At 42.4% G+C, this 27,880-nt stretch overlaps 1 protein-coding gene across 1 annotated transcript in view; it reads right to left on the bottom strand.

The window, feature by feature from the left end:
* Positions 1-7,314: 7,314 nt before the first annotated feature.
* Positions 7,315-27,880, bottom strand: part of LOC141131756 (ankyrin repeat and SOCS box protein 13-like) — a 47,879-nt gene continuing 27,313 nt past the window's right edge. Inside the window, exons 4-6 of the mRNA XM_073619404.1 lie at positions 25,443-25,577; positions 11,994-12,185; positions 7,315-8,798 (exon numbers count right to left, since the gene is read on the bottom strand). Coding sequence (XP_073475505.1) covers positions 8,671-8,798; positions 11,994-12,185; positions 25,443-25,577 — 455 coding nt within the window. The 3' untranslated portion in view covers positions 7,315-8,670. The remainder of the gene's footprint in view (positions 8,799-11,993; positions 12,186-25,442; positions 25,578-27,880) is intronic.

Raw genomic sequence — 27,880 nt, 5'->3', positions numbered from 1 at the left:
TTCAGACAGTGGCTGGGCAGGACAGGCCACACATTGCATATGCTAAAGAGCCAAGTTCTAAAAAAAGTATGACCTATTATAAATGTTCTTGAGGAGGAGAGGAAAAGGGCAGAAAATAAGTGCCCCAACATGCACGTATTCTTTAAAGCTGAACTCCTGCTACATATATATTATTCACCTGCCAGCACTGTAACCCTGATCAGTTACACAGCATAGATATGCGAATGACCTCACAGCAGCTTGGCCACCTCTCCAGCCTGCATATTACAGAACCAAGCAACAATGATGCTGTGCAGTGATGAAGCTCTCAATGTCTATAAAATGTTAGATTTACAGCATAATGTCTGGCTGCCTTTTCGGAACCTGTCAGCCAGGGTTTTGGTGTGCAGGGTATTATGGCAAGATCATATATAACAATATATTTCATACTATGTGTCCTCATTAGGTAGATTCACTCTCTCTTTTTGTCCTGATCATCAATGTCACTGGAATGAAATTTATCATTTTGAGTTGCCACAAGAACAGGAATGATAATGGTATATATGGAGCGCTCGGTGCACAGCTGAAGATGTATGACTGGTAAAATGGAGATGGGCTGAGGGGAGAAGGTGAGTCCACAAAGTTCACCAATTATCCTGGGGAAAAGCAATGTCCATATGCCGCTGTGGCCAGACCTAGTAATAAGTCTGGATTAGCATCAGTAGGCAGCCAGCTGTCAGAGTAGAGATTGCTCTGTGTGCAGTGAAAGAGGAAGAAAGAGCGACACCACTCTGAGTGTAGCATAGGGTTAAATTCTGAATGTTTTATTAAAATTAGTTCAACTCACATTTGAGTAAATAAAAGAAGGCACATAGGAGGTGAGGTCAGGGCAGTCCCTTCCGCACAGCTGGGCATGAAGCGGTCGTTAATCACTGCCACTCCAGTGGCATCCGAGGCTCTGAGATTGGAGGATTCCGCTGGGCACACAGTCAGTGCATCAGCCCTGATGGCCAAGGGGGCGTGTCAGCACTCGTGTTCGGAGCATGCATGCTCCTTCATCAGCCATGGACCTGACGTAGAGAACGACCTCAGGGACCACTAAAAGTTTTGAATCCCTCGGACCAATAACATGAACTTTACATGCCCTATACACACACAATGTTCTGGCTCTCTGCCCCCCCCTCTGCATCACACTGCTGCCTTACACAGATTCATCATTGGATCTCACCTCCTTTTCCAACCATGTGCTCAAGCTCCCTCCCACAGTCTGTGATCAGCGCCGCCATTGGAAGTCCTCTCCTTCACCTCCCGCTCTCTGTACTAGTTCACAGGAGCCAGAACTACAGAAGAGGCATCGGGTATCATCGCCGGTCAATACTGTCGGCACGCATTGAGAACAACACTAAGGAGACAACATTGGGCGGTAAACATTCACCACAATATTCATTTGCGGCAAAACCCCTGGCGACCACTGGTCTAGAGCACAGGACATGAAGGCCATACTCCCTAAAGACAAAAAAAATATAAAAAACCGTGGTTTTATCCCTTTCCTACCCTATGCAAAATGAAAGAAAAAGTTTTGGCTTTACATGCAGTATAAAAAATAAAAATCTGCGCTCAGTGAGTCAGAGAATATAAATGGGAATCACCCAAAAGCTGCACTCATGTGTATGTACACACCATAAACAGAAAAATAAACAAAATGTTGTGTTGTCATACATTGAATATAAATAAACAAATATCTATATATAATAAGTCCATAAAAATAATCCACAAAAATAATGATAATTAAGGTGAAAATCCAAGACACCAAAAAAGTGAATATTTTACAGTAAATAGGTTTTTATTTAAAAGTATTAAAGTTGACAATGACACAGTATATGGACATTACATTGTACATAAGGTCACAATAGATCAAATCAAGTGTAAAAAGTGAATATTTAAATGTGATATAAATCCATAAAAATAATCAACAAAACTTGATATTAACTGGAGTGAAAAGAGAAAAGATACATATTGGCGTTCCCCTATAACAGGTGAAAAGCTGAGCTGAATTTACCCGGAGTTAGGGCTTATAACTCACTGATGCACCTATTGGCCTTGAAAGAGGATATCTTTACTTCAATTACCTTCTGGGGTGCACAGGGTCTAATGTTCACAGCTGATTTGGAAGGAGATCACTATTTTTTTTTCACTACAAGAACTCTGGTGTTTTGAATTTTTCTCTTTTCCCTCCAGTTAATATCGAGTTTTGTGGATTATTTTTATGGACTTATATCACATTTAAATATTCACTTTTTTGGTGTTTTGGATTTTCACCTCAATTATCATTATTTTGTGGATTATTTTTATGGCCTTATTATATATAGATATTTGTTTATTTAGATTCAATGTATGACAACGCAACATTTTGTTTTAATTTAACCGGCTTTATTGGTACATTCAATAAAATATACATTAAGAACATTATAACAGTAAATGCCAGGAAGGGTGACAATAATTTCAGCATGAGGGAAGAGAAAGGCATCCCATATAGAAAGGAGATTACAATTAGAAATAACAGGGGGTTTACAGTATAGGGTAATACAGCAGAAAGCATGGAAACATATTGTGCATAGCACAGCAAACAATCATCATCATCATATAATTCCCACTCCACTGAGACTATTATTGGGGGACACAGCTACCTATATACAAAAAACAAGTATGGAGGCGGGGCATCATCATAGAGTCTCTGGGGTTTGTAACCACTTATCCCAAATTTTACCATATTTTGAAGGGCAACCTCCATGCGAATAAATACGTTTTTTGTATTTTAAAACGTTGTTTACTTCCATTAGCCACATCTTAAACTCTGGTGTGGTAGACCTCATCCATTGTCGCGCTATTGTTTTCCTAGCAGAAAACAACGTTTCATTTAGGAATATCTTAATGAATTTGTTGACGTCTGGTTCTGGGTATATGCCTAGTAGGCACAATTTAGGGTTTAGTGTGATGGGGAGCCCATGGTGTCATGGAGGAATTGGACTACTTGTGCCCAAAAGCCCAGTATCTTAGGACACTCCCTGATCAGGTGGTAGAACGTACCAAAGGCCTGAATGCACATAGGACAGTTGGCGGTTTGGTCATGTTTGTACCTCGACACTCTAGTTGGGATAAGGTATGCCCGATGGGTGATGTATATCTGTGTAAGGCGATCTGAGAGTTTGGGGGATACCAGTTTACAATGGTCTAGAGCTTCACTCCATTCCTCATCCTCGAGTGCCCCAACATTTTCCTCCCACCTAGCCTTCAGTGCAAAATTTGACCTACTCGCCGAAGGCGTGAGCAACATTTTATAGAATGTAGATATCAGTTTTTTGGGATCCGAGCTACATATTACAGCCACAAAGGGGTTCACTTCAAGTGGGGTAAAACCTGCTGAAAATTGTGTTCTAAAAGCGTGACGAAGCTGAAGATAGCGGAAAAATAGTTGGGCCGGAAGTTCAAATTCATCTCTCAGCGTATTGAATAGCTTCAGATTGCCATTGGAGATCAAATGGCATAGGTAGTATACGCCCCTGGATCTCTATAGTTCCGAGTCTTGTAGGAAGTGAAATTCTGACAGGTCAAGGTTATGCAACATTTTGTTTATTTACATACAGTATATTATAACATTTTGAAATTAATATGTGACTATATACAATAGTGTTCTTTTATATTTGAATGGAGTTTAGCATAAACTAGTTCAGCATTAGAGCATTTATTTAGTATTTTTTGCACATATATAAAAATCTTAATTTTTGCCATAAAATTACTTAAAGCGGAAGTAAACCCATCCATAAAACTGTTTCATTTCCGGCATGTGCCGGAAATGTAACGCTCCCATTGGTTGTGCTCTCAACTAAACTGTCAAGCCATCCAATGGCTGGTGTCATAACTGATCACATGTGCAGCATCATGGCAGTTGTAGATTAAACAGAGGCAAAGATGGCAGCTTCCTTGGCAGAAAACGATAGGAGGGTTTACTTACACTTTAAACCCCCAGAACATGATTTTTTTTCTGAAAACAGAGACCCTGTAGAATAAAAAGATGTTAGTTGCAATTTCGCATGATATTTGCACAACTGTTTATCAATCGCAAATTTTCAGGAAAAAATATAATACAATTAATCTTAGTGCAAAGACACAATATAATTTTGTCAAATATAAAGGATGTGGTTTTGTTGAGTAAATAGATGCCAAACGTGTCAAGTCTTAAAACTGTATGTACCTGTGATATCACACAAAAACGACAGTACCCACAAATCTCCATGGGTGGTAATTTAAAAGCCTTTACAGCTCATGAGTTTAGGGTTAACTGTGAGCCCTGGTGCTAGAATTATTGCTATCATACTGACGTTCCTGGCAATACCTCACGTGTAGTGCGACCGTGGTTTACATACACGTGCACACCCTGTGTATATGTTTGCATTTGCAGGTGAGCAACGGGGGTTAATTGTTTAATCACATTTTTTACTTTATTGCAAACGCAATAAACCCCTATAACTGCTACTGCAGTGTGGTCCTGGGTTTCTGGTAGGAGTGGGAGAGCCTGGGAACCATTCGGGCAGGCTCGTAGCCTCCTGCACTATGAAAGTGATCATTACAGCTGCTGCATCACTTTCAATAAAACCAGTAAAGGCTGAATAAAACCAGCACAGGCTGTCAGCTGCTACTGCAGGAATAGATAGATTTGGATGTCATCAGCATTGAGATGGTATTGGAAGCCATTCAAGGCTATCAACTGATCTAGGGAGGAGGTGTAGATACAGAATAGTAGAGGTTCAAGGATAGAGCCTTATAGAATAGGAGACCCCTAAAAAAAAAAAATAAAAAAATAAATTAAAAAAAGGAAAAAGGAAGAGAGGAGGCAATAGAGTTGTAGGTGACACTGAAAGTTTTTTTGAGGAGAAGCAGGTGGTCAACTGTATTGGAAATTGCCAGTACTCAAAGTATCAATGTAATCCACCTCGTTTCTAGTATGGTGGATTATTCCATGTGGAGGGTGTGGAAACATAAAACCCACCATATTTGCTGATGGTGTTTAAAGTGGTTGTAAGGTTAAAAATGTTTTTTTACTAAAATATAAAAACATGTTATACTTACCTGCTCTGTGCAAGGGTATTCCACAGAGCGGCCCCAAACCTCCTCCTCTGGAGTCCCTTGCCGGTACTCTTGGCTCCTCCTATTCTCTGTGTGACACCATAATAAGCCGCTTCCTATGGTGGTACATGTGCAGGCTTGCTTCCGAGCTGGACTGTGTGTGTCCATTGGCATGCACAGCATGGCTCAGCCCTGCTCACAGGATTAGGCTGTGAGAGAGGAGAGAGGATAATTGAAGTTGGGGACAGAGCTGGATCTTTATGCCTTTCCACAAAAACATTTTTAGTTTTTTTATAAATAAAAAAAATAATAAACAGGGGTGGGAATGAACACAAAAAAGGGGGGGGGGTCACCAGGAGGGAAAGGAACTGAGGCCAGTGGACTATACTTAAATGATCCAATATAGGCTGAGTTAAAATGCTCTAGGTCGAACTCTGTTGGTCAGGATAAGGTGGGAGGTCAGGACTGCCCAGAGGGAGACCTATATCTGAAGGATACATCAATTCCTGATAAGAGATAGCGCATGAAAAAGGTCAACCATGGTTACATGTCACAAAACTTCCCTCTATAAGATATTCCATGCGTTTAATATCATTGACTTTGGACAACCACAAAGAGATGGGAGGAGCGACAGGTTGTTTCCAAAGACACGGGACGCAAGCCCGGTTACATTCAACATATGTATCGTGAGAGAAGATTTGTGTCAAGAAAGCGGGAGACTATCAGTATGAAGCAAGTAACTCATAGGGTGTCTGCCCAAATACACTGACGTAAGCTTGAACACTTACTAGCGTACTCAGTCCCAAAAAGGGTGGATTTTGGGGCAGTTCCAAAAGATGTGCAAATAAAAACCTTCTTCCTGGCCACATCTCCAGCAGAAATTAGACATGTGCGAGAATATGTTGTGCAGAGTCTTGAGACCCTATACCAGTGGCACAGAATCTTGTAGCCCTGCTCCTGAAATTTATTAGCCATGGAAGACTTGTGTGCAAACAAGATAGCACATTCCACTTTGGCTGGGGAGAAAGTCAAGTGCAGGTCTTCCTCCCACTTACATATATATGATGGAACAAAACCTTACCGGGGGCCTAAAGTTTATACAACTGAGATAAGAGATGGGAAACACAAGACATGTCCAAACACAAGTCTTCAAACAGAGTAGGGTTGTGCAAGACACCATATTTGGCAATGCTGAATTTCCAGAAGTGATAAATCTGATAGGCCGGCCAGCTGTCCATGGACGCCGGATATAGTAAATGCTGAATGTGCACCAAGGGAGGACAACAAGAGGACAGAGCCAGATGTAGAAGACGGAATTTGCCCACAACCAAAAGATGGTCAAGGTGCTTATTGGTATTACCCAACTTGAATTCTGGGTCTATAAATATAGGGAATATGGTGGATGGGTGTGGTGAGATGACCGGAAGATTACATTTAGAGTAAATAATCTTAAAACGTGGCTCTGATGGTTGGGTGTACTAACAGAGATGAAGTAATCTTTTTCTAAGAAAATGACTCATGCCCTGTAATCCTAAACACTCACTAGGTGCTTGTGTTTTAGTGGTCTAAATTAAGCAATAACCATACACGCAGACAACCCTACCCAGGACTGAATGCCAGGAACCCCAAAATTGCCACCACCTAACCACCCAGAGCTCTTCTGCTACTAATGAGTACACATCGTTGGAACTAAAAGCAAACTTCCTTAATCCCCCATACTGATAATTGACCACATCCTCTAAATCAGGGGTCTCAAACTGGTGGCCCTCCAGCTGTTGTGAAACTACGAGTCCCATCATTCCTTTGCCTGTGAGAGTCATGCTTGTAACTGTCAGCCTTGCAATGCCTCATGGAACTTATAGTTTTGCAACAGCTGGATCGCCACCAGTTTGAGACCCCTGCTAAATATTACCAACATGAGTATACTTTGTAGAAGTGACTTTTAGGCAAACCCTGTTTGCAGCCCCAAATAATGAAGCTACTTACACCACTGTAATGCAATGTAGCTAGGACACCCCGACCCCTTCCCCAAAATGATACATTACACCTTGCCCCCAAATGATTGCCAAGTACCACATCTCAATGTTTAATCTTTTATTCTGGTTGTAACTATAAAGGTTTTGTCCTCAAAGAGCTACTGAATAAGAGCATTTCTGATGGGTCCTTTTATTCCCAAATATTTTAATTTAAATTATACTAGACAATGGAAAGTCATCATAATGTATTTTCATCTTTATTGTACATATTGACAACAGTGCACTTGACATGATTTGGCGTTTTAAATCTTTAATACACATTAATAAAAAAAATGCATATATAAGTTATGTTACTCAGAAATTCAGTGGTGGGTCCAAGCGGCTATGACAAAGTACATACTGCTTTCTTTCCCCAAGGGCTCCAGAACCAAGATTGTTGAGTCATGCAAACTCCTGTTTCTCCTTTTGGATAACCACAGCACTCAATCATACTAAACATATTCTCCATATAAGTTACCACGACAGCCTTATTGCATTTATGGAGAAGGTGTACCAAAATTAACAAAAGGATGCAAATATCAGTCAAGCCCTGCAGATAAGCAAGTGGTATGTACTTTTGGCTAGCACATAATTTTGTAATTTCATGAGCCTAAAAAACAAACAGCTAATTACACAGAGGAAAGATGCATATGTGAACTGTAATCTGCAAAAATGTTTGTTATACTGCCAAGCACCTCTCTGATTCATATACAGTATAGTACCTCTATTAGACATAACAGGCAAGGCCCCCGTTAGTTAAAAAATACAGTAAGGCAACCTCCCCACCTGCTGATTGGACAATGAAAAAAGCAGCAGCACACTGATATGTCATTGGTTCTGCTCCATTCTCCTGTCAGCATAGGTGTGCGCAGTCTCTTGCAGTAGGGTGTGCACCCCAAAGCTCAAACACACATGCATGTGTGTGTGTGTCTACATATATATGATCCCAGAACATTGATCCCCCTGCCACCGCAGTGAAAAAGAGAAGTGTGTAAGCACTTCCCTTATGGCAGAGCTAATAAGAGGGAGATCTTTACCATCTCCCTGCCTGCACACAGAGTGATAGTGCTAATGCGCACGAGATGATTGGGGTGTACCCAGGCACCCCCAGCACACCTTGTACGCACGCCTATGCCCGTCAGCATTTTTCCATGCATGACAGGAGGCACATATGAAGATTCAAATAAATATGCCAGTTGTATGTAAAATACATGTATTCATTTTAAAGGAATGAACAACTGCAATAAACTGTGTTTGTACATCTACTTGAAGATTTAAATATGCTGTTCCAGTGATTTATTTACTCTGCTTTCTATGTCTATAACTATTTCACATGTCACAAATCTGTTTTACAAATATAAAATTAAATCAATAATATTAATTTAAGATAAAAAATATAAGTGCAAACAGGATGACATGGATTTTTTGATGAGCACCTATACCATGCAAAAAGAACGTAGACTACTGCTTCTGTTCCACATGAAGAAACATGAATATGATGCCTTCACAAATGAGCCCATTAAGTTCTTACGTCAATTTGCACACGGTCCTTTCAGTTATAAGCAAGATATTCCATAAGTCTTTGGGGTATATTTAATTTATAAACTTTTTTTACTACTCCCTGACCAAGGGTTTCTCTGAGTTTGAGTCTACACAACTGAGATAAACTTCTGGGCATCTCTGTAATAGAACAGAAAGATAAGAATTATCTTAAGATAAGAAAAAAAAAAAAAAGAAAAGAAAAAAAAGGTAATTTAGTACTAACTATATATATTATACAAAGAACAAGCACTGTTTTCTGTCAACAGTATTGGAAGCTTTTGCCCTTACAGCTTCAGTAAGCATACATAGAAAGTATAGACACACAGTCAGACAATACATACACAGAGCGCAGACACTGCACGTGCATTTAAAGCGGAGTTCTGCCGGCGAAAAAAAAAAATTAAAAGTCCACAGCTACAAATACTGTAGCTGCTGACTTTTAATACAAGGACACTTACTTGTCCAGGGAGCCCGTAATGTCGGCACTCCAGTCGATCTTCGGATCGACTCCCGGGTGCTGCCGTCGCCATTTCTGGTAAGGAATGTTAAGACTTTTGGCTTCACTCCTGGTTCCCTACTGCGCATGCGCGAGCCACACTGCGCGTTCTGATTGGTCCCTGCTGTCTTCTGGGACTTGTGCCTTGTGTGTCTCCCAGAAGACAGGGGGGGGGGGGGGGGGATTTGCCGGACATTGCGTAGATTGCTGCACAATGTGCAGCGATTTTCCCTGGAAGTGGGAGCAGATACCTGCATTTGACAGGTATCTGCTGCCCCCTGAAAGGTGCCAAATGTGACACCGGAGGGGGGGAGGAATCCGAACAGCAGAAGTTCCATTTCTGGGTGGAACTCCACTTTAAGGCACAGACACTGCACGTGCAGTCAAAGCACACACTGAGAGCACAGACACTGCACTGAGTACAAACACTACAACAACAGTCTGAGCACAGACAGTGCAGGCATAGATAGAACACAGACATTGCACATGCAATTAGAACAAAGACACTGTTCAACGCAGTCAGAGCACAGACTCTGCTCCAGTAGTTAGGCTAGATTCACACCTATGAGATTTGCAGTGCGTTTTCAGTTTTGCAGAAACGCACTACAATCCATTTAACATGATTTCCTATGGGTCACGTTCACATCTGTGTGTTTTCAACCAATGCATTTTTTGGAAAGGGTAAGGAACGTTTCTGCCTGCAGCAGGTTGTGTTTTTTACTCCATAGACCTGAATGGAAATGCAGCAGAAAGGCATCAAAAACACAGTGCTTGCTGGTTTCTCCCGCACGGCAACAGACACCTCCCAAAAATGCTAAACGCATTAAAAACGCATTAAAATGTGTGTCAAAAAATGCAAAATGCACCAGGAAAACGCATCAACTGCAACCTGCATAGTTGTGAACCTAGCCTTAGAGCTCAGACAGTCAGTGCAAATGTAACAGATGGAGCATGAGCACACTTGGTACACACAGAGAACATGCAGACAGAGTACATGCAGTAAAAGAGTATGCAAGCAGAGCATACAGAATATGCACATCCTAAGGACACATAATGAACACAGGGGACACAGCCTGAGAACAGTCTGAGTACTCATCCAGGGCATGCAAAGATTGTTTGGCACAATCTGAGATCACAAATGTTAAAGTGGAAATGCACAGCCTGAGACCTCACACAATGCATAGGGAACGCCACCACAACACACAAAACACGCACAGCCTGAGAACACACATATGAAGCATGCACAGTCTAAAGCTAGGCATAGACGAATCAAAATTCAGAGTTTGAATTTCGATCAGTGTGTAGCCATCCCTGTTTGACAGAAGTTGATTGACTGAATTCTGTTGAATGGACATTAGAAAACTTCTCAAGTTTCTGTTTGTCAGAATACAATGTCCTGGCCAGATAGAGGGGTAGGAATTCCTCCATCCACTATCCTTGTGTATAAATGGAGAAACCTGACATTGCATTCAGCACACTGGCTGAATGCAAAAAAAAAAAAAAAAAAAGCCATGTATAGCCAACTTAAAACCATACATAGTGCACACACAGCCTGAGACTACACATAGAACACATAAAGCACACAGGATATGCGCAGTCTGAGACCACGCAGTGCACAGGATAGGCAGTCTAGAACCACATAATGTACATAGGGCACACACAGCCTCTAAATCCTCTAAATGTGAATTTGAATAGAGGATATTCATATGTAGCTTGCTGTGTACCAAATATTGACTTAATATTCAGACGACTGCTAACATTTTTTGACTGTGCTACATCCAATGCATGCAAATTAGGGAATATGGTTTACAAACATAGGTATGCGCAGGGGGTGTGCCGGATGTGCCTGGGCACACCCTAATCACCCCATGTGCAGTGTCATATAATCCAGTGTGCGGGACATTTCATCAGCAATGCTGCTTACTGCATCATTTCCCTGTCATTGCCAGAGCGGGGCATTTCTAACTTTCAGCTGGGGGTCCACTGTACCGATCCTGTGTTATCTCACTCACAGGAATCCTATGAGTGAGATATTGAAACAGATGATCAGCAGTGCCCGGAACAGCGTGCTACATGAACAGGAGAGAGAACACTGAATCTGCACCCCCCCCACCCCTCCACCCACTGCTGTGATGGGGCTCGCTATGGAGGTGGCAGATTTAATTATAGGGCACACAGCAGCTCTAGAACCTAGCTGCCTGAGCCCAGGGGAGACCAACCTGCGACCATAATTGGTGAGAGCAGCTAAGATAAAGACCCCCTCTCTTTCTCACACCCTCTTTCTCTCTCACCCCCTCTCTCTCTTGCTCCCCTCTCACCCCCCCCTCTTGTTCCCCTCTCTTTTTCATCCCCTCTCTCTTGCCCCCCCCACCCCACCCCTCTCTCACTCCCCCCTGCTCTCTCACCTCCCCTCTCTCGTTACCCTCTCTTTCTCCTCCCCTCTTTCTCTCACCTTCTCTCTCTCACCCCCCCCCCCCTCCCCACTTACCCTTGTTGAAGTTAGTGTGTATGTGTAAATCTATATAGTTGAATATATATTTTATTAAGAGCTTTCAAATCAATACAAATATTTAGAGGCATAAACACAAAATTTGCAGGGGTATATATATCTATATAGATATAGATATATATATATACACACTTTTTTTTTTTTTTTTTTAATATACACACCCATGTGTGTTTGAACTTTGGGGTGCACACTCTAATGCAATAGACTGCACACACCTATGTTTACAACTTTCATTATTGTTCACCATGTAAAATTTTGATGTATCCCATGATCTGAAGTGTTTTATGACCTGTAACACATACCGTTACTCCAAACTATATCAACTTACTTTCATAGTATTCAAAGCATTTAGCTGTAGGGCTGTTTGGCCAGCTGTAATCTGAAGGCCTTTTTCCACGATTGTCTCTTGCATAAACATTTCCTCCAAACTCGACCAGCATCTCAATCAGATCCTTGTTTTTCACCTTTGCAGCATGATGTAGTGCTGTCTCGTGAAGCTTTGCTGCATTTACCTTTGCTCCTTGAGTTAAAAAAACAAAAAAACAACAGAAACAAATGTTAATTAAAAACACTTTGAGAAACACTAATGGAACATAAACAAAATGACTTAGGGGTTTAGCTTTCTTTCTTTGCTATAAAAAAGGTCAAACAAAAAATGAACTTAAAATCCAGTTTTACATTTCTTTAATGTCTCCTAATAAGTGGTATTTTACAGTTTTGTGATCCACCAAAATGAAACAATTTTGTCAAGGAGCAATTCCTGGGATTAAATGAACCATTCAAAATTAAAGCAGAGTTTCAGCTATTTTTTTTGCAATGTTCACAAGTAGTACAATACATTATGGAATAGTTAATACTAGTAGGTTTTCTAATTCATTTTCTTTTTTTTTTTAAACTCTGCTCTCCCCAGTGGGTGTGCTCCCATCTTCAGTATGGGCATCTGAGAGCCACAAGTTGTTCCTTTCCGGGATGCGGTGCTGCTGCTACCCAGCATGCACCTCCTGATCTCGCTCATGCGCATATCGTACTAAGCGGGGCGCACTCATTGTGTTGCAGATTGCCTGCCTTTGTGTCATTTATGGCTTGAAAATGCCACAATGCTACAAGAGGAGGATGCCCATTAACTCCTGGGATTGATGACACTCATATCCTGGTAACCAATGGGCGGGCGTAAACAACATACCTCGCCGCAGCAAGGAGGAACTTTATGCTTGCCAAATAAGGTGAAAAACTTTTAAAAAAATTAAAAAGGCTCGCTACGATGTGTAATTTTTATGTGATCACGAACGCGCGTGCGGGGGGGGGGTATAGGCAAACTTTAAAAAGTGGGTGGAACTCCCCTTTAACTGCTGTTATCCAGTGAACACTGCAAAATTGTAAAAGTCAGACATACCACTTAATTTGCATTAATCAGAGTCTAGTTCACTGCAGTCTAATTCACACAGCTACTCACATGTAGGGTGGATGGGTCCAATTTCTGTATTCTGTGCAGGGTAACTTTCTCTCTGCTTGATTTAACACCAAATTTAAAATTCCAAGTAGGTTTAAATCTGATTGGTGGTTCTAAGAAAATTAAAGCTGGCCAAACACTAGTAGAATTTTTCATTTTAAGAACATTTGTTTGGTTTGCTAATCATTAGTGGGGTCAAATCAATGTTAATTTTCGACCGTAGTGACAAGTAAATTCAAAGCGGGATGAAAATATTTTTCGTGAATGAATACGTACAGTGTATGCCATTTCTGTTTGGGAAAGTTCTGAAATCAAGTAGAAAACGTGAAAAAAAATTGCGCTGTCTGTTGACAGAAAATTAATTCCCATCCAACTGTGCCTTGTGATAAATCACTTCAAAAAGGACAATATAAATAAAACATGTGAATGTATCTAGTTCTCATAAACACAAAACTTGTATCAACAGGTGTGCATTAATACCGGTTCACACTTGGGTGGCTTCAAAGTCGCCCGACTCTGAAGCCGCCCCCTACAGACTTCTGTAATAGATGTCAATGCAAGTCGCTCTGAAGTTTCCCCGAAAAAGGTACAGGAACCCTTTTCTAAGTCTAATTAGAATGGTTCCATTGCACTGCATGGAGCACGACTTGTAAGGCGGCTAAGTCACCTGACACGTCGCCTCAGTGTGAACCACGCCTAATAAGTGTCCTGCATTAGTGATCCATGGCAGTGTTAATTAACCCATTAATGCTGCAATACAAAGGGGTTAACACTGTCATGGATCACTAATGCAATAGTGGCCAGTGGCAATGCAATTAACCCCTATGTGCTGTATTAGTGGCCAGTGTCAGTGTTATTTAACCCCTTTGTATTGTAGCATGAATGGGTTAATTAACACTGACACTGGCCACTAATGGATCACAAAGGGGTTCCACTCAAATTTTCACATGCCCACAAGCAAGATGGAAACAGCCAGCATCACATTTTTTAAGTTATTCTTCAGTATGAAAACAGGCAGAGGCAGAAATATTACACCCAAACTGTGAGTATTATTTTGGGAATAGCAAAGTGTCTCAATGACCTAAAAAAAAAAAAAAAAAAAAAAGATTGGTCGCCAGACTCCCGCTTTAACACTGTCAAAGATCACTAATGCATCAGTGACCAGCATAAGTACATTAACCCCTCCAAGCTGCACATTACTGGGTAATGACAGTGTTAGTTAATTAACCCCTTCACCCTCAATTACAAAACCCACCACACGCCCTAAAGAGTTAACTAGTCCATTGCACTGCAAAAGCCTTATGGCTGGGTCACTGCAACATAACACTGTCAAGCAATATACAGTATATTCTCTGCTCACTTATGTTATCTGAGCATCATGCACTCTTGGACTCTCCCTCGCAGCGCCTCTCTCACTTCCTGTCCTGGCCTCAGAATGTCAGAGGCGGGGACTAGAAATGATCTGCCAGTCAGAGTGGAAGTGCAATCATGGATGTTTACTAGTGCTGAGTGCAGGAGCATGGGGAGCGTTCCAGCACTCGGGACCCCGCTGCAGCTCTGCAAGGGCCCTGTGCAGGGTCTCTTCTCCTGGACTTCGGTGGTGATCTGTGCAACGCTGTGCATGCTCAACCACCAACAGGCAGACTTTAGCCAGAGCCAGCACTGCCTGCACTCAGTTATCCCCCCCGTCCCGGCTCTAGTGTCACCCGGGTGCAGCTTGCACCCCCATAGCGACGCCACTGGAAATATGGTCTGAGGCACAGTTTACTCACCAGTGACTCATGACTTATCCCTGGCTGCAACCAAACAGGAAAAAAAGAAAGAAGGAAAAAAAGAAGGAAAGAAAGAAGGAAAGAAAGAAAGAAGGAAAGAAAGAAAGAAGGAAAGAAAGAAAGAAAGAAAGAAAGAAAGAAAGAAAGAAAGAAAGAAAGAAAGAAAGAAAGAAAGAAAGAAAGAAAGAAAGAAAGAAAGAAAGAAAGAAAGAAAGAAAGAAAGAAAGAAAGAAAGAAAGAAAAGTGCACAGGCTCCTAGTACAGCAACCTTTTATTGTGTGGTAAAACAATTAAAAGCTACACTCACAAGTCTACTTGTGACAGTCACATCATCCACTGCCTGTGTATATCGCCGTCGCTAAACTCCTCTGTATGCCGCTGTAGAGATGACACTTGGAGAGGTTGAAAAGGCAGAAGATTTTTTTATCTTATCTTAATGCATCCCATGCATTAGGATAAAAAACTTGTCTGCCGCAGCCCACCTCAGCCCCCCTAATACTTACCCGAGCCCCCTTTCTATCCAGCGATGTCCACGAATGCATCAGCCGTCTAGGACTCTCTCTCCTGATTGGCTGAGACACAGCAGCGGTGCCATTGGCTCTGCTTCTGTCAATCAAATGAAGTTAGCCAATCAGGAGAGAGAGGGACGTGGCCAAATTGTAGCTCCGTGTCTGAATTGACACACGGAGCAGCAGCTCATCTCGGGTGCCCCCATAGCAAGCTGCTTGCTGTGGGGGCAATCAACAGGAAGGAGGGGCCAGGAGCTCCAGCCAGGGACCTGAGAAGAGGAGGATCCAGGTTGCTCTGTGCAAATCCACCGCACAGAGCAGGTAAGTATAACATGTTTATTATTATTTTTTTTTTTTTAAAACAAGACTTTACAATCACTTTCAGGCTCCAATTGCAGCTCCTCTTGCCGATCACACGCTCTCCTAGCAGAGACTAGCTGCCGCTGTCCTCTCCTTGTATGTAGCGCAGTGCATGGAGCCAGCTCTGCTGACAGCTGAGAGAGCCCGCCCACACTGCGGGCCTGGATACCTGTCAAACAAGAAAGACACCACCGCTCCAGGTAGATCCACCAAGATGAGTCCTTCGCCTCCAGAGAAAAAAGAGCCCCAGGTGCTGGCTAATGCATATGCAGATAGAAATGGGCGGAAAAACTCTGGACAGCCACAATCCGAGAAAAGTTTCTTTATGCCTTTTTTTGTAAACCAGGACCGCAAAGTACAAAGTACAAACCACAGCAGAGTGATACAGGAAAGAAGCTGATGCATTTCACACTTAGTATAAGTGTAAAAGCTATAAGTTAGCTATAGCTATGAGTAAACACTTAGTATAAGTGTAAAAGTGTCAGCTTCTTTCCTGTATCACTCTGCTGTGGTTTGTACTTTGTGGTCCTGGTTTACAATAAAACGCATAAAGAAACTTTTCTCGGAGTGCTGTCCAGAGTTTTTCCGCCCAATTCTACCTGGATACCAGTCAGCCTGGGATGAGTGTGTGCTAGGAGAACGTGTGATCAACTAAAAGAGCTGCAATTGGAGCCATCTCCATCTCTATGGTGGCATACAGAGGAGCCCAGCGATGGCGATATACACAGGCAGTGAATGATGTGACTGTCACAAGTGGACTTTTTAAATATTTTACCACACAATAAAAGGTTGCTGTACTAGGAGCCTGTGTGCTCTCTTTCCTTTTGTCTATGGCACTTTTTTCCTATTTGGTTGCAGCCAGGGATGAGTCGCCGGTGAGTAAACCGGCACCTGATGACGTTCTAAAACCTGAATACTTGGAGGAAGAAATTATTTATCTAGCCTTTGAGGCTGAGGAATGTGGGGCTTAAATTGCTGTACAAGTGGGAGAGTACATAGGCAACATTTTGGGGCTCAGTGTGCCCACATTCACTACAATTCCCTTTGCATTATGTTTAGAGTGAGAGTGGAGGATGTGACATGTCCCTGCATTTACACCATCCCCTTGGCAGAATATATGATGCATTTTTTGAATTACAGATGACTTCCTGAAAATTCAATTGGACTTTTCTCTTCAATGGTAAGGAATTTCACAAATGTATTAACTATTTAGTGTTTTCTGTAGGGGTGTGTACTAATAGGGGAATTTTTTGCCAATCCCGGAGTTCTGCTTTAAACACTGCAATAATAATTCTAAATATTTGCTTAATACACTAATGCCTTGTTTCCACTGAGCAGAACGGTTCGGGTCGGTACAGTTTGGGAGGGTTAGAATGGTCCGGCCTATTCAGGTTCCACTGCAAGTCGGACCACCAGGTGACATACGGGGTTTAGAAAAAATGCCTTTGACGTGAGCATTGATGTTTTTTCTGTCCGCCAATCAGTGGAATGTATCGTGTGATGCCAGTAGCTCCGCCCTAACCGTACCATTTTCTATGGCCCCACATCTGAAGCAGGACCATGAATGGTGCGGTATGGTTCGGTTGTATGGGCTGCTTTCATAATGGAAACACTCAAAATAGCGTACCGTACCGAACCAACCCAAACCGATCCGCTCAGTCGAGATGAGGCATAAGTGGTCCCCACACTGAGCTCTAAAAATTACTATCATAAAAGACTGAAATAAGTAAATTATTCAATCTGGTATAAGAAAGAGCCTCCTTCATTCAAAAATGGAATTCTATATGCAACCTACTATGGAGCACAATGTAGAAAACTAGACATTTCTGGTGCTTTTTGTGGAAAAGGCTTTAGTGGAGCTGGACAGAAAATTCACTTGTGGGTCTGTCTCAGTGGTGTATTTAGGTTTTGTGCTGCCCTAGGCCTGACTAAACTTGTGCACTCCCTAATTTAAATATGACCCACCCCTTCCTGTCAAGGCCACACCCTTTGCTGTTTAAGACCCGCCCTGATATTTTCGAGTGGGTTCTGAGGGCCTGGGGGGGGGGGCAATGGATTATCTTAATTTGCATAGATTTCTTCTCACTTCCTGTGTGGCTATAGGGCAGGAAGTAAAGGGAAATCTCTGCAATGGGACGGGAATGGTAAAAAATAAACTGACAGGGGCTATAACCCTCCCTTATTCTATCCAAAATGAAAAAAAAAAAATGGTTGCCTATAGTTCTACTTTTAAGCAAAAATTTCTGATAATTTTATGGAGAGGACTAAGAAGATATAACCATGCCAATGGTGCAGCAGAAAACATATAGCACAGTGAGGAAGGTTTGTGGTCCAGGATGATAGGATAGTCAAAATTAGAACCGGCGCCCCCCCCTTGCGGAATGCCGGCCGTCCGCATTCCAGAAGCAGTGCGGCCGCTCTATGGGGGCGCTAGACTAATTTGCCTCTCAGCCCAGACTGCCCCTTAAGACTGGCAGTGTAGCGCAAGCCGGTAGGGACTCTTTCCGTGCTGCCCCCCTGCAAAGTGCTATCCTAGGCCTGGGCCTTGTCTAGGCCAGGATAGAGTGTTGGTCTGACTACCTTGCTTGGCCTGTAACCAGATTGGATAGCAGCGCCCAAAAGGGGTCATTTGATGCAGACAATCCCAGTGTAGAGATATTAAAGTTGGTGTTTTGCACAGGTGGATGCTTCTGGTGCCCAATCAAATGCAAAGGCACACCCCAATCAAAATTGAAATGAAGCCTTGAGATACATGCAGGAAACACAGCCTAGATGCTCCGCACATCATTTTTTATCCAGGCATTGCTGTACTGCACCGGTACATAATACTCCTTTCTGCCAATAATCCAGGGATCCTGGAACACATCTGCTTGTGATGCTGGAACACTATTCTTGCTGCCTCTTTCAAACAGAAAACCTGAAGCCTTCTGTCCTTCTACTGACCATTCAAGGTGGTCTGTGTTTGCTGTGAATGCTAAGGATTACAGAGAAAAGAGACTAAAGTAAATTCAGTGAGATTTCTGATTTTATCACAGCTGTAGTTTGATGGAATTAATTCCTTTCTTTAAACATCTATGGGTTATCAGTTATTGCCTCAATTTTTTTTGGTAAAATATCAAATTTTAGGTGACAAAGGGTAGCACTTTTTACTACACATTAAAATCGTAAAAGTCGTAAACAATCGCTAAACACATAGAACAAGTAGCTTTTTATTGTGGAAGCTACAAGCAGCATTTAGCATCCTCCTGTATTGAATTGTATTGTAACTGTACTGTTTGCCCTCATGTTGTAAAGCGCTGCGCAAACTGTTGGGGCTATATAAATCCTGTACAATAATAATATAATAATAATTATTCAGACACAATTTTGCAAAGTTTTGTGTAAGATTACTACCTACTATGTTACTTACATAGCTTACACCATTGGAAGCCTTTTGTTTCATCTGATTAGCAAACCTCAGCAAGTAATTGCTAGTGCTTTTAGTAATATGGCTGAGCTACTAAAAATTGTCCAGGTAGTTTTGGTTTTAGATTTTAATACCTCCAATGCAATGCACTTTACGTCACCACGGAAAGAGTCATTATTACAATGTGATGCCCTTAAAGTGTAATAAGTGTAAGTGTAAGAAATAGTATATGGATTAGTAACATCAGCTATGATACAGAGGTGGAGGCAGTGGAGGCCGAATCCTTTGGACATAGCTGCCCTACAACTCAGTTAATGATCAGATGCTGGAAGACGGTAAAGGCTGTATTGGGATACTCGGGGTTCTCTGAGTTTTCTCCGCTATGGAACAACAAAAATTTGAAGGAGCTCAGTGTGATGGGGAAAATAGAAGAATGGGATAGGAAGGGTATCCACTGTTTGATGCAACTGTATAGGGCAGGGAGGTTGAAATTGTTTCAAGAGATAAGAGAGGAGTTCGCAAGTGCCCAATAGACTGTTTTTTGGCTACTTGCAAGTGAGGCACGCCCTGGAGGTACAATTTAAAGGCAAGAAGATAGAGTGGAGCGAAATGCCCTTGTTAAGGAAATTGGTAAATAGCAAGGGATCTAGAGGGCTGATCTCAGAAATGTACAGGAGTATAACCAAGGCGGGGCAGGAAAGGGAGGTGGAGCCCAGGAGGAGAATCAAATGGGGGGAAGAGATCGGCACAATAACGGAGGAGCAATGGAAGTTTAATCTAGCATTGGGCCCAAGGGTATCTCTATCACCATCACAAGGGGTCTCCCATTTGTATTTGATTTATAGACTTTATTATACACCAGAAAAATTATTTAGGTTTGGAAAGAGGCAGGATGCGAAATGTCAGCGTTGTGGAGATGGGAGAGGCGACCTGATACATATGTTCTGGCGATGCCCCAAGCTATATAGGTACTGGGAAAAATTAGTGGAGGACATTAAAGCAGTATTCGGATCTTCATTGGTAATGGAGGCTCGAACCTGCCTTCTGAGTTTATTTGAGAAGAACGATATGCTGAAGGATACTCAGACTGCAATTATAAGATGCTTGTTCCAGGGTAGGAGAATTATAGCGCGGAAGTGGCAGGCGAAAGAACCCCCAACGGTAGGAGAATGGAGAAGAGAGGTCAAGAATACGATCATCAAGGAGGAATTTTGGTATAGAAGGAGAGGCAGCTTAAAGAAATATAAGAGTATATGGAAGCTATGGCTGGAGTATGAATGGGTTAGATAGTATAAGAGTATTGGGTTGAATGTGTGGTGTGTATTTGGGGGGAGAGGAGGGTGGAGGTGGACGGAGTGATGGGGGGGGGGGGGAGGGTTGAGGGAAAGTGGAGGGAGAAAAAGAAATGTTTACAGATACCACTGTAGATTGTATAAGTACGTTTTTTTTTTGAATTAATAAAGATAAGTTGAATATCAGCCACAATGATGTGAAAAAAAGAGATGGGATAAATTTTGATTTTCAAAGTTGAAACAACATCTCTTAGAATAAATTTCGCTGAAGTGGTTAAAAAAAAAACTAAAATGGCATTTTAGTCAAAAGACTAAAATGGGACTAAAACTAAAATGCCATTTTAGTCATAAGACTAAAACTAAATTGAAATTTGACTTCAAAATTAACACTGGTCTGTAGTGTAGATTTTTCACTCCAGTAGTATATAATGAGTTTGGAAATCGTAGAGAAATTTTAATTGATGCATTACAATTGAATTACACCCATTAGATTCTAGACGACTAAAATGAGTTTTAGTCGACTAAAATGTACTGAAGATTTAGGCGACTAAAACTAAAACAATTGCAGAAGACTAAAATGGGACTAAAACTAAAATGCCATTTTAGTCCTAAGACTAAAACTAAATCGAAATTTGCAGCCAAAATTAACACTGGCAACAGGTCTGTTACCTTAATGCATTCTCTGCATTAACCACTTGCCCTCCAGAAGGTTTTACCCCTTTCAAGACCAGGCCATTTTTTGCTATTCAGAACTGCGCTACTTTAAACTGACAATTGCGCAGTTAAAAATGTTGACAAAAAAAAAACAATATATTTTTATTTTCTGCTATTAAACATAACCAATAAAAAATTTAAATAAAATCAAATTTCTTCCAAAAGTTTAGGCCAAAATGTATTCTGCTACATGTCTTTGTTAAAACAAAATGTATTTATTAAATTATATTAGTAAAGGCAGTGATCAGTTATAGTGGGACTGTGATGGCTACACTAACTGACTGACACTGACATCAATAGTGACACTAATACAGTGCTAATACTATGCACTGTCACTGTACTAATGACACTGACTGGGAAGGGGTTAAAAGAGAAGTATGGGAATCAGGGTTACTGCAGATTCATACTTAAGGTACCTAGGTGGATGCAGCATCGGCCCTATGCTGCATCTGTGCCCCGGCGCCTCTTCACTGAGAACCGAGCGATCGAACATCGCCGATGGCTCGGTTCTCTCAGCTCCCCGAGCGGAGTGCTGCTGACTGTCAATCGGTAGCTCTCCCGCTCTGCTCCTCCACGCTCACTGGAGAGCTAAACTGTGGAGGGGGTGGGAAGCCATCTCAGTGGCTCGCTGAGAGTCTAAGACGACTATCAGCCCAGGCACCTGGCGGATCCAGACTCCCAGAGTTGGGATGACGCGGTGCCTGGACTGATATTGATGATCTCAGCAGACTTCAGTCCGCTCTTTGCTGAAAACGGGTCACAGGAGTGCAAAACGAATTGCACTCCTGTGACCCATAGGGGAAGCCCAGCCGAATGAGTTCAGGCTGGACTTCTCCTTTAACATCTAGGGGCAATCAAGGGGTTAACTGTATGCCTAACAATGTGTAATTTGTGCTGCTTTTACTAAGTGATCTTTTTTACTAAGGCTGCTTTTTACTAAGGGAATAAAAAAACAGCAAGATCGTCTGTCAGTATACAGAGCTCTGTGTTGTTTACAACACAGAGCTCTCTTCTGTGAATGATAGAGCTGATCAGCAGGTCCCGGCAATCAATCATTGGCCAGGACCTGCTGATCAGCTTGTGCTGTAACAGATTACAGCACAGCCGGGTGGCAGGCAGCTTGCTATGGGGGCACACAGAGAAGAGGAGAAGACAAGAGAACCGGTGGGAGGACCCCAGAAGAAGAGGTTCGGGGCCACTCTGTGCAAAACCACTGCACAGAGAAGATAAGTGTAACATATTTATTTAACCACTTGCCGACCAGCGCACGACGATATACGTCAGCACAATGGCACGGCTGTGCAAATGGGCATACAGGTACATCCCCTTTAAGACACGGCATTGTGGGCATGCATGCCCCCCGCATTCTCCGTGACCTTGCCTGCGGGACCTGCAGACTCCATGTCCTCCGGTGTCCCACGTGTCGTGGAGCAGCAGAACGGGGAGATGCTTATGTAAACAAGGCATTTCCCATTCTGCCTAGTGACATGACAGAGATCTACTGCTCCCTGTCATTGGGAGTAGTGATCTCTGTCATGTCCTAGGTAGCCCATCCCCCCCCACAGTTAGAATCACTCCCTAGGACACACTTAACCCCTTCCCTGTCAGTGTCATTTATAGAGTAATCAGTGCATTTTTATAGCACTGATCGCTGTATAAATGACAATGGTCCCAAAATAGTGTCAAAAGTGTCCGATCTGTCCACGATAATGTCGCAGTCACGATCAAAATCGCAGCCATTACTAATAAAAAATAAATTAATAATAAAAATGCCATAAATATATCCACCTATTTTGTAGACGCTAGAACTTTTGCACAAACTACTCAATAAACGCTTATTGCAATTTTTTTTTTTTTTTACCAAAAATATGTAGAAGAATGCATATCGGCCTAAACTGAGGGAAAAAATTGTTTTTTTATATATTTTTGGGGAATATTTATTATAGCAAAAAGTAAAAAAAAATGCTTTTTTTTCAAAAGTAAACCTTTCACAGCACTGGATAATTCTATTCAATCCAGCTACCGGTGTGTGTATATTTCATTAAAGCAGAACTCCGACAATTTTTTAAAAAATGTTTTCCCCATGCAGTGGGGCTGTGACCTGCTTGTTTTATCCAGGGGCACACAGAAAGGCTATACTTACCCGATCCTTCGATCTTCCAGAAAACAGTGCTCCCCCACGTACAGCGGTGGAGTGTTCCTGCCATCCTCACGTCCAGAGGCGGTTTATGGGTGTGATGACGCCAGGAAGGAACAGTCCATGCACAAGACCACTGGCGTGCGGGGGGGGGGGGGGGGGGTTGGTAGGAGTGGCAGGGAACGGTCTTGCACTTAGAAGATTGGTAAATTAGGCAAGTATATCTCCGCTCTCCTCACCCCTAGACAAAATGAGCAGTTAACCCATGCAGTGCGGGCACAGCCCCACTGCATGGGAAAACAAGATTCCTGGAATTCTACTTCAATTGGCTGCCACATGGTGAAAGGTGGTGAACTGGGCACATAGGAGACCAGGCATTTTCCCTTGACTCGCGGTGGGACTGTGCCGAAATAGCCACACAACAAAGTCCAACGTGCCTGGTGCAAATGTACCCTCAGAAAGCACATAATGAAAAAAAAAAAAAAGCATAAACAGAGGAAACCTTCATATACAAAAATATCAGTAGATCCAAAATCCATACCCGCTCAACACGTCTCCCTATTAATCAAAGAGGCTTGCATCACATTAATGAACCTACAGAGAAGCTTTGGTGAGGCAGTGGCCAAACTAAGCTCAAATAGAAAAAATTGAGATTCACATACTGTATAAATTTTGGCTGTCCATATCTATGGATCTACCAATCATTTTGATATCTGCCTTTCCTTGAAGATGACCTCTAATTGTGCAGAATCAAAAATATTCATTTTGCATTTTGCAGATCTGTATCAGGTTCCCTTACAATGCTGTCTTACAAAGAACTTAACTGCCATACGTGGTATACAGATTGAAACATTTGCAGTTAATTCTCTTTACAACTTGGAACTACCTGACACTACATCCCATAAATCAGGGGTGTCTAACTTAATTTCATTGTGGGCCGCATCAGTAATATGACTGCCCTCAAAGGGCTGGTGGTATCTGTAAGACTATATGACCCCCTCCCCCTTCCTTTGCAAAACCGCATCAAACAACAGGAATGGCCAATTGCACTGGGGGACAGTGGGAGGGGAGGATCCTAAAGGGTCAATAAATAACAGGAGATCTTATGTGTGTGGAGTTCAGAGTTAAGGGGTGTGCTACATGCAGAGTGCAGGGTTGAGGAGTGTGCTGCATGCACAGTTTAGGAATGTGCAGGATTCAGCTCACTTTTACAGGCTGTCCACCTCTCACTTCCAACCCCCCTCAGCTCGGACTTCTGCCCACTCTCTCCATCCTCCATCTCTGCACACATCTCCCCACCCCAAAAAGCTATCTCGCATCTCACCTACTCAACCCAGCTCTATTCCCTCCCAGCAGTGTAGGCGGCTCCGCCTCTCACTTGCAGTGTCGCTCTATTTTAGTTTATAGCGCAAAAAACAAAAACCGCAGAGGTGATCAAATACCACCAAAAGAAAGCTCTATTTGTGGGAAAAAAAGGACGTCAATTTTGTTTAGGTGCAACATCGCACGACCGCGCAATTGTCAGTTAAAGCGACGCAGTGCTGTATCGCAAAAAGTGCTCTGGTCAAGAAGGGGGTAAATTCTTCTGCAGTGGTTAAAAAAAACATTTAAAAATAAAGCTTTTACGACCACTTTATTTGTTAAAAAGACCCTGTCACAAGACTGCTCATTTCAACAAAAATCGCCCCTTAATATTACATGTGCACCATATTTTATGCCTTTTATTTACCTGGAAAAACCTCACTTGTGTAGAAAACAAAAAGTCCTGAGACTGCCCAGCAGCGCCACCCTGAATGTGATTTCAGCAGCCTCAGCAAAGTCAGAGCTGTCAGTCAAGGGGTGTTACCTTCCGCTTTTCACCCAGCAGCCGCATGCAGAGAGGTGGGGGGGGGGGGATGCTGGGCCAGCACAGGCAGTAATCAGACACTCCCAAAAGAAGAGACTGCTAGAAATAGTCCATTTTTCTAGCAAGTTCAAAGGCACTTTGAAAATGAATAAAAAAATAATGTATTGAAAGGAAAAACGCTGCAAGTAGGCATTTAAAATATGTCATTTTCTGTGCAGTAACGTCCAATATTACATTTTGGTAACCGGGTATTTTTAGTATTAACACAAACAAAAAGATTCCGGCACATACCTGCAAGAAGTAAACCTCTGGCACATTCCAAGTGCTCCCTTGCACAAGCTACATGTAAAGGGGTTCCAAAATGACAATCGTGGGCTTCCAGATTTGCTCCCATTTCAATTAAAAGCTTCACACAGTCAGCACTGCCTGGAAAATATATTCACATCTCCGTATTACAAAGATATAGGATTCGGATATTGCAAAACAGATTCACAGATATTCTTACCTACTTCATCCGTCCCTTTCAGTGATCTGTCCCTAATAATTGCTTTTGGAATAAACGGAGTTGACTGTGATATTACAGATATCAGTGGCCTGCAGTATGTAATATACAGAACAATGTTCAAAGTAAAGTAGTTCAGAGTGTGTGATGTACACTACAGCACACAGAGTGGAGTGGTCTGTTACAGGGTATGTAACACAAAGCACAGTATATAGACTGTCCTGAGTATGTAATGTACAGCATACCTTGAATTTAACTGTTTCGGGAAACCAATAAATTGATAGGTTTAGTTCTTCTTTAGGCTCCAATCACACCAATGCATTTTATCATGCTTTTTGCAGAAATGCAGGACATTTTATTTTAACATGGGTTCCTATGGAACACGTTCCCATTAAAGCATTTTTGTGCCTTTTTGTGTTTTTGGAAAGGGTTGGGGACTTTTTTAAATGCAAAATGGTGCTTTTTTTTTCTTGTTCTTTTTGGTTTAATAGACTTCATTGGAGAAGTGGCAGAAAAGCTGAGTTAGACTTACTGGTAACTCCTTTTCTGAGAGTCTTCCAGGACAGCCCATGAGACCTTGGGCTCCTCCTACCAGGACAGGAAACACGTCACCCCCACCAGATAAAAGGGCGGTCCTCCAGGCCCATGTCAGTATTCTCAAGAACCGTAGGACCCTGCAAAACATATGCATAATACACATAACTTCAGACAATACCGGGTGGGAATCTGGCTGTCCTGAAAGACTCTCAGAAAAGGAGTTACCGGTAAGTCTAACTCAGCTTTTCTCCAATCGTCTTCCAGGACAGCCCATGAGACGATGAGCCAGAACTTACCAGTCTAGGGAGGGACAACTGCCTGAAGGACCTTAAGACCAAACGCCTGCTCCTGAGCTGATAGGAGATCCAGGCGATAATGTTTAATGAAGGTCGAGTAACTGGACCAAGTGGCAGCCCTGCAAATTTGTTCCGGTGAGGCACCAGCCCTCTCAGCCCAAGACGTAGACAAGGCTCTAGTTGAGTGCGCAGTAAAAAAAGGTGTAGAGGCCTCCCGAATTTTGTAAGCTTCCAAGATGGCTTGCTTTATCCATCTAGCCAATGTGGCTTTAGATGCACTATTCCCCTTGTGAACTCCAGAAAAGAGGACAAACAAGGCATCAGTTTTCCTAAAGGTCTTCGTGACCTCAAGATAGACCAAGAGAATCCTTCTTACATCTAGAAAACTAAATTTTCTTTCTAAGTCGCCCTGTGGCGAACTACAAAAGGTTGGCAATACAATGTTCTGAGATCGGTGGAATGTACTTGCCACCTTGGGCAAAAAACCTGGATCGGTTCGTAACACAACTCGATCCTCAAAAATCGTGAGGAAGGGCTCCCTTACTGATAGGGCCTGCAACTCACTTACCCTACGAGCTGAGCTAACAGCTATAAGGAACACAGTTTTTAATGTAAGTAACTTAACTGACATACTTTCCAGAGGTTCAAACGGAAATTCTACCAGAGTTTGAAGTACTAGGGACAGATCCCACGTTGGACAACTTCTCACTACTACTGGTCTGGCCCTAGAGATAGATTTGAAAAATCTGGCTATAGTGGGATTTTCCAGGAGAGAAAACTGGAGGAACACACTAATAGCTGCCACCTGTACTTTTAAGGTACTGACAGAAAGACCTTTGTCGACACCCTCTTGGAAAAATTCCAAAATAGACGGAATATCATGAGTTAATCTATCATTTTCAGAAAGCCATGAGTTAAACCTTTTCCAAACTTTGGAATATATGGCTCTAGTAACCGGCTTCCTGCAATTAACGAGAGTCCTGACTACTTTGTCAGAGAACCCTTGGGCGCTCAGTATCTTTTCTTCAGATACCAGGCCGTCAATTTTAAGGAAACCACCTGAGGGTGTGATACTGGACCCTGCAATAATAGGTCTTCCCTTTTCGGAAGACTCCACGGAGGCTCTGAAAACAGAGACTGTATCAGGGAAAACCATGGCCTCTTGGGCCAAAACGGGGCAATTAGAATCAGATCTGTCTCTTCCAGCCGAAACTTCCGGAGGACTTCTGGAATCAGTCTGATTGGCGGAAAGGCATAACATAGGCCTGGAGGCCACGGGTTTGCCAGAGCATCGATCCCCAAGGCTTGGTCTGCCGGGTTCATGGAAAAGAATATCTCCGTCTTGCGGTTGTTTCGGTTTGCGAATAAATCCGCTACGGGATAACCCCATCTCT

The sequence above is a fragment of the Aquarana catesbeiana genome, linkage group LG03 (genome assembly GCF_042186555.1).
Source record: "Aquarana catesbeiana isolate 2022-GZ linkage group LG03, ASM4218655v1, whole genome shotgun sequence".
Classification (NCBI taxonomy): Eukaryota; Metazoa; Chordata; class Amphibia; order Anura; family Ranidae; genus Aquarana; species Aquarana catesbeiana.
Note: the sequence above shows the minus strand (reverse complement) of the source record. Positions and strands in the feature narration are given on the sequence as shown.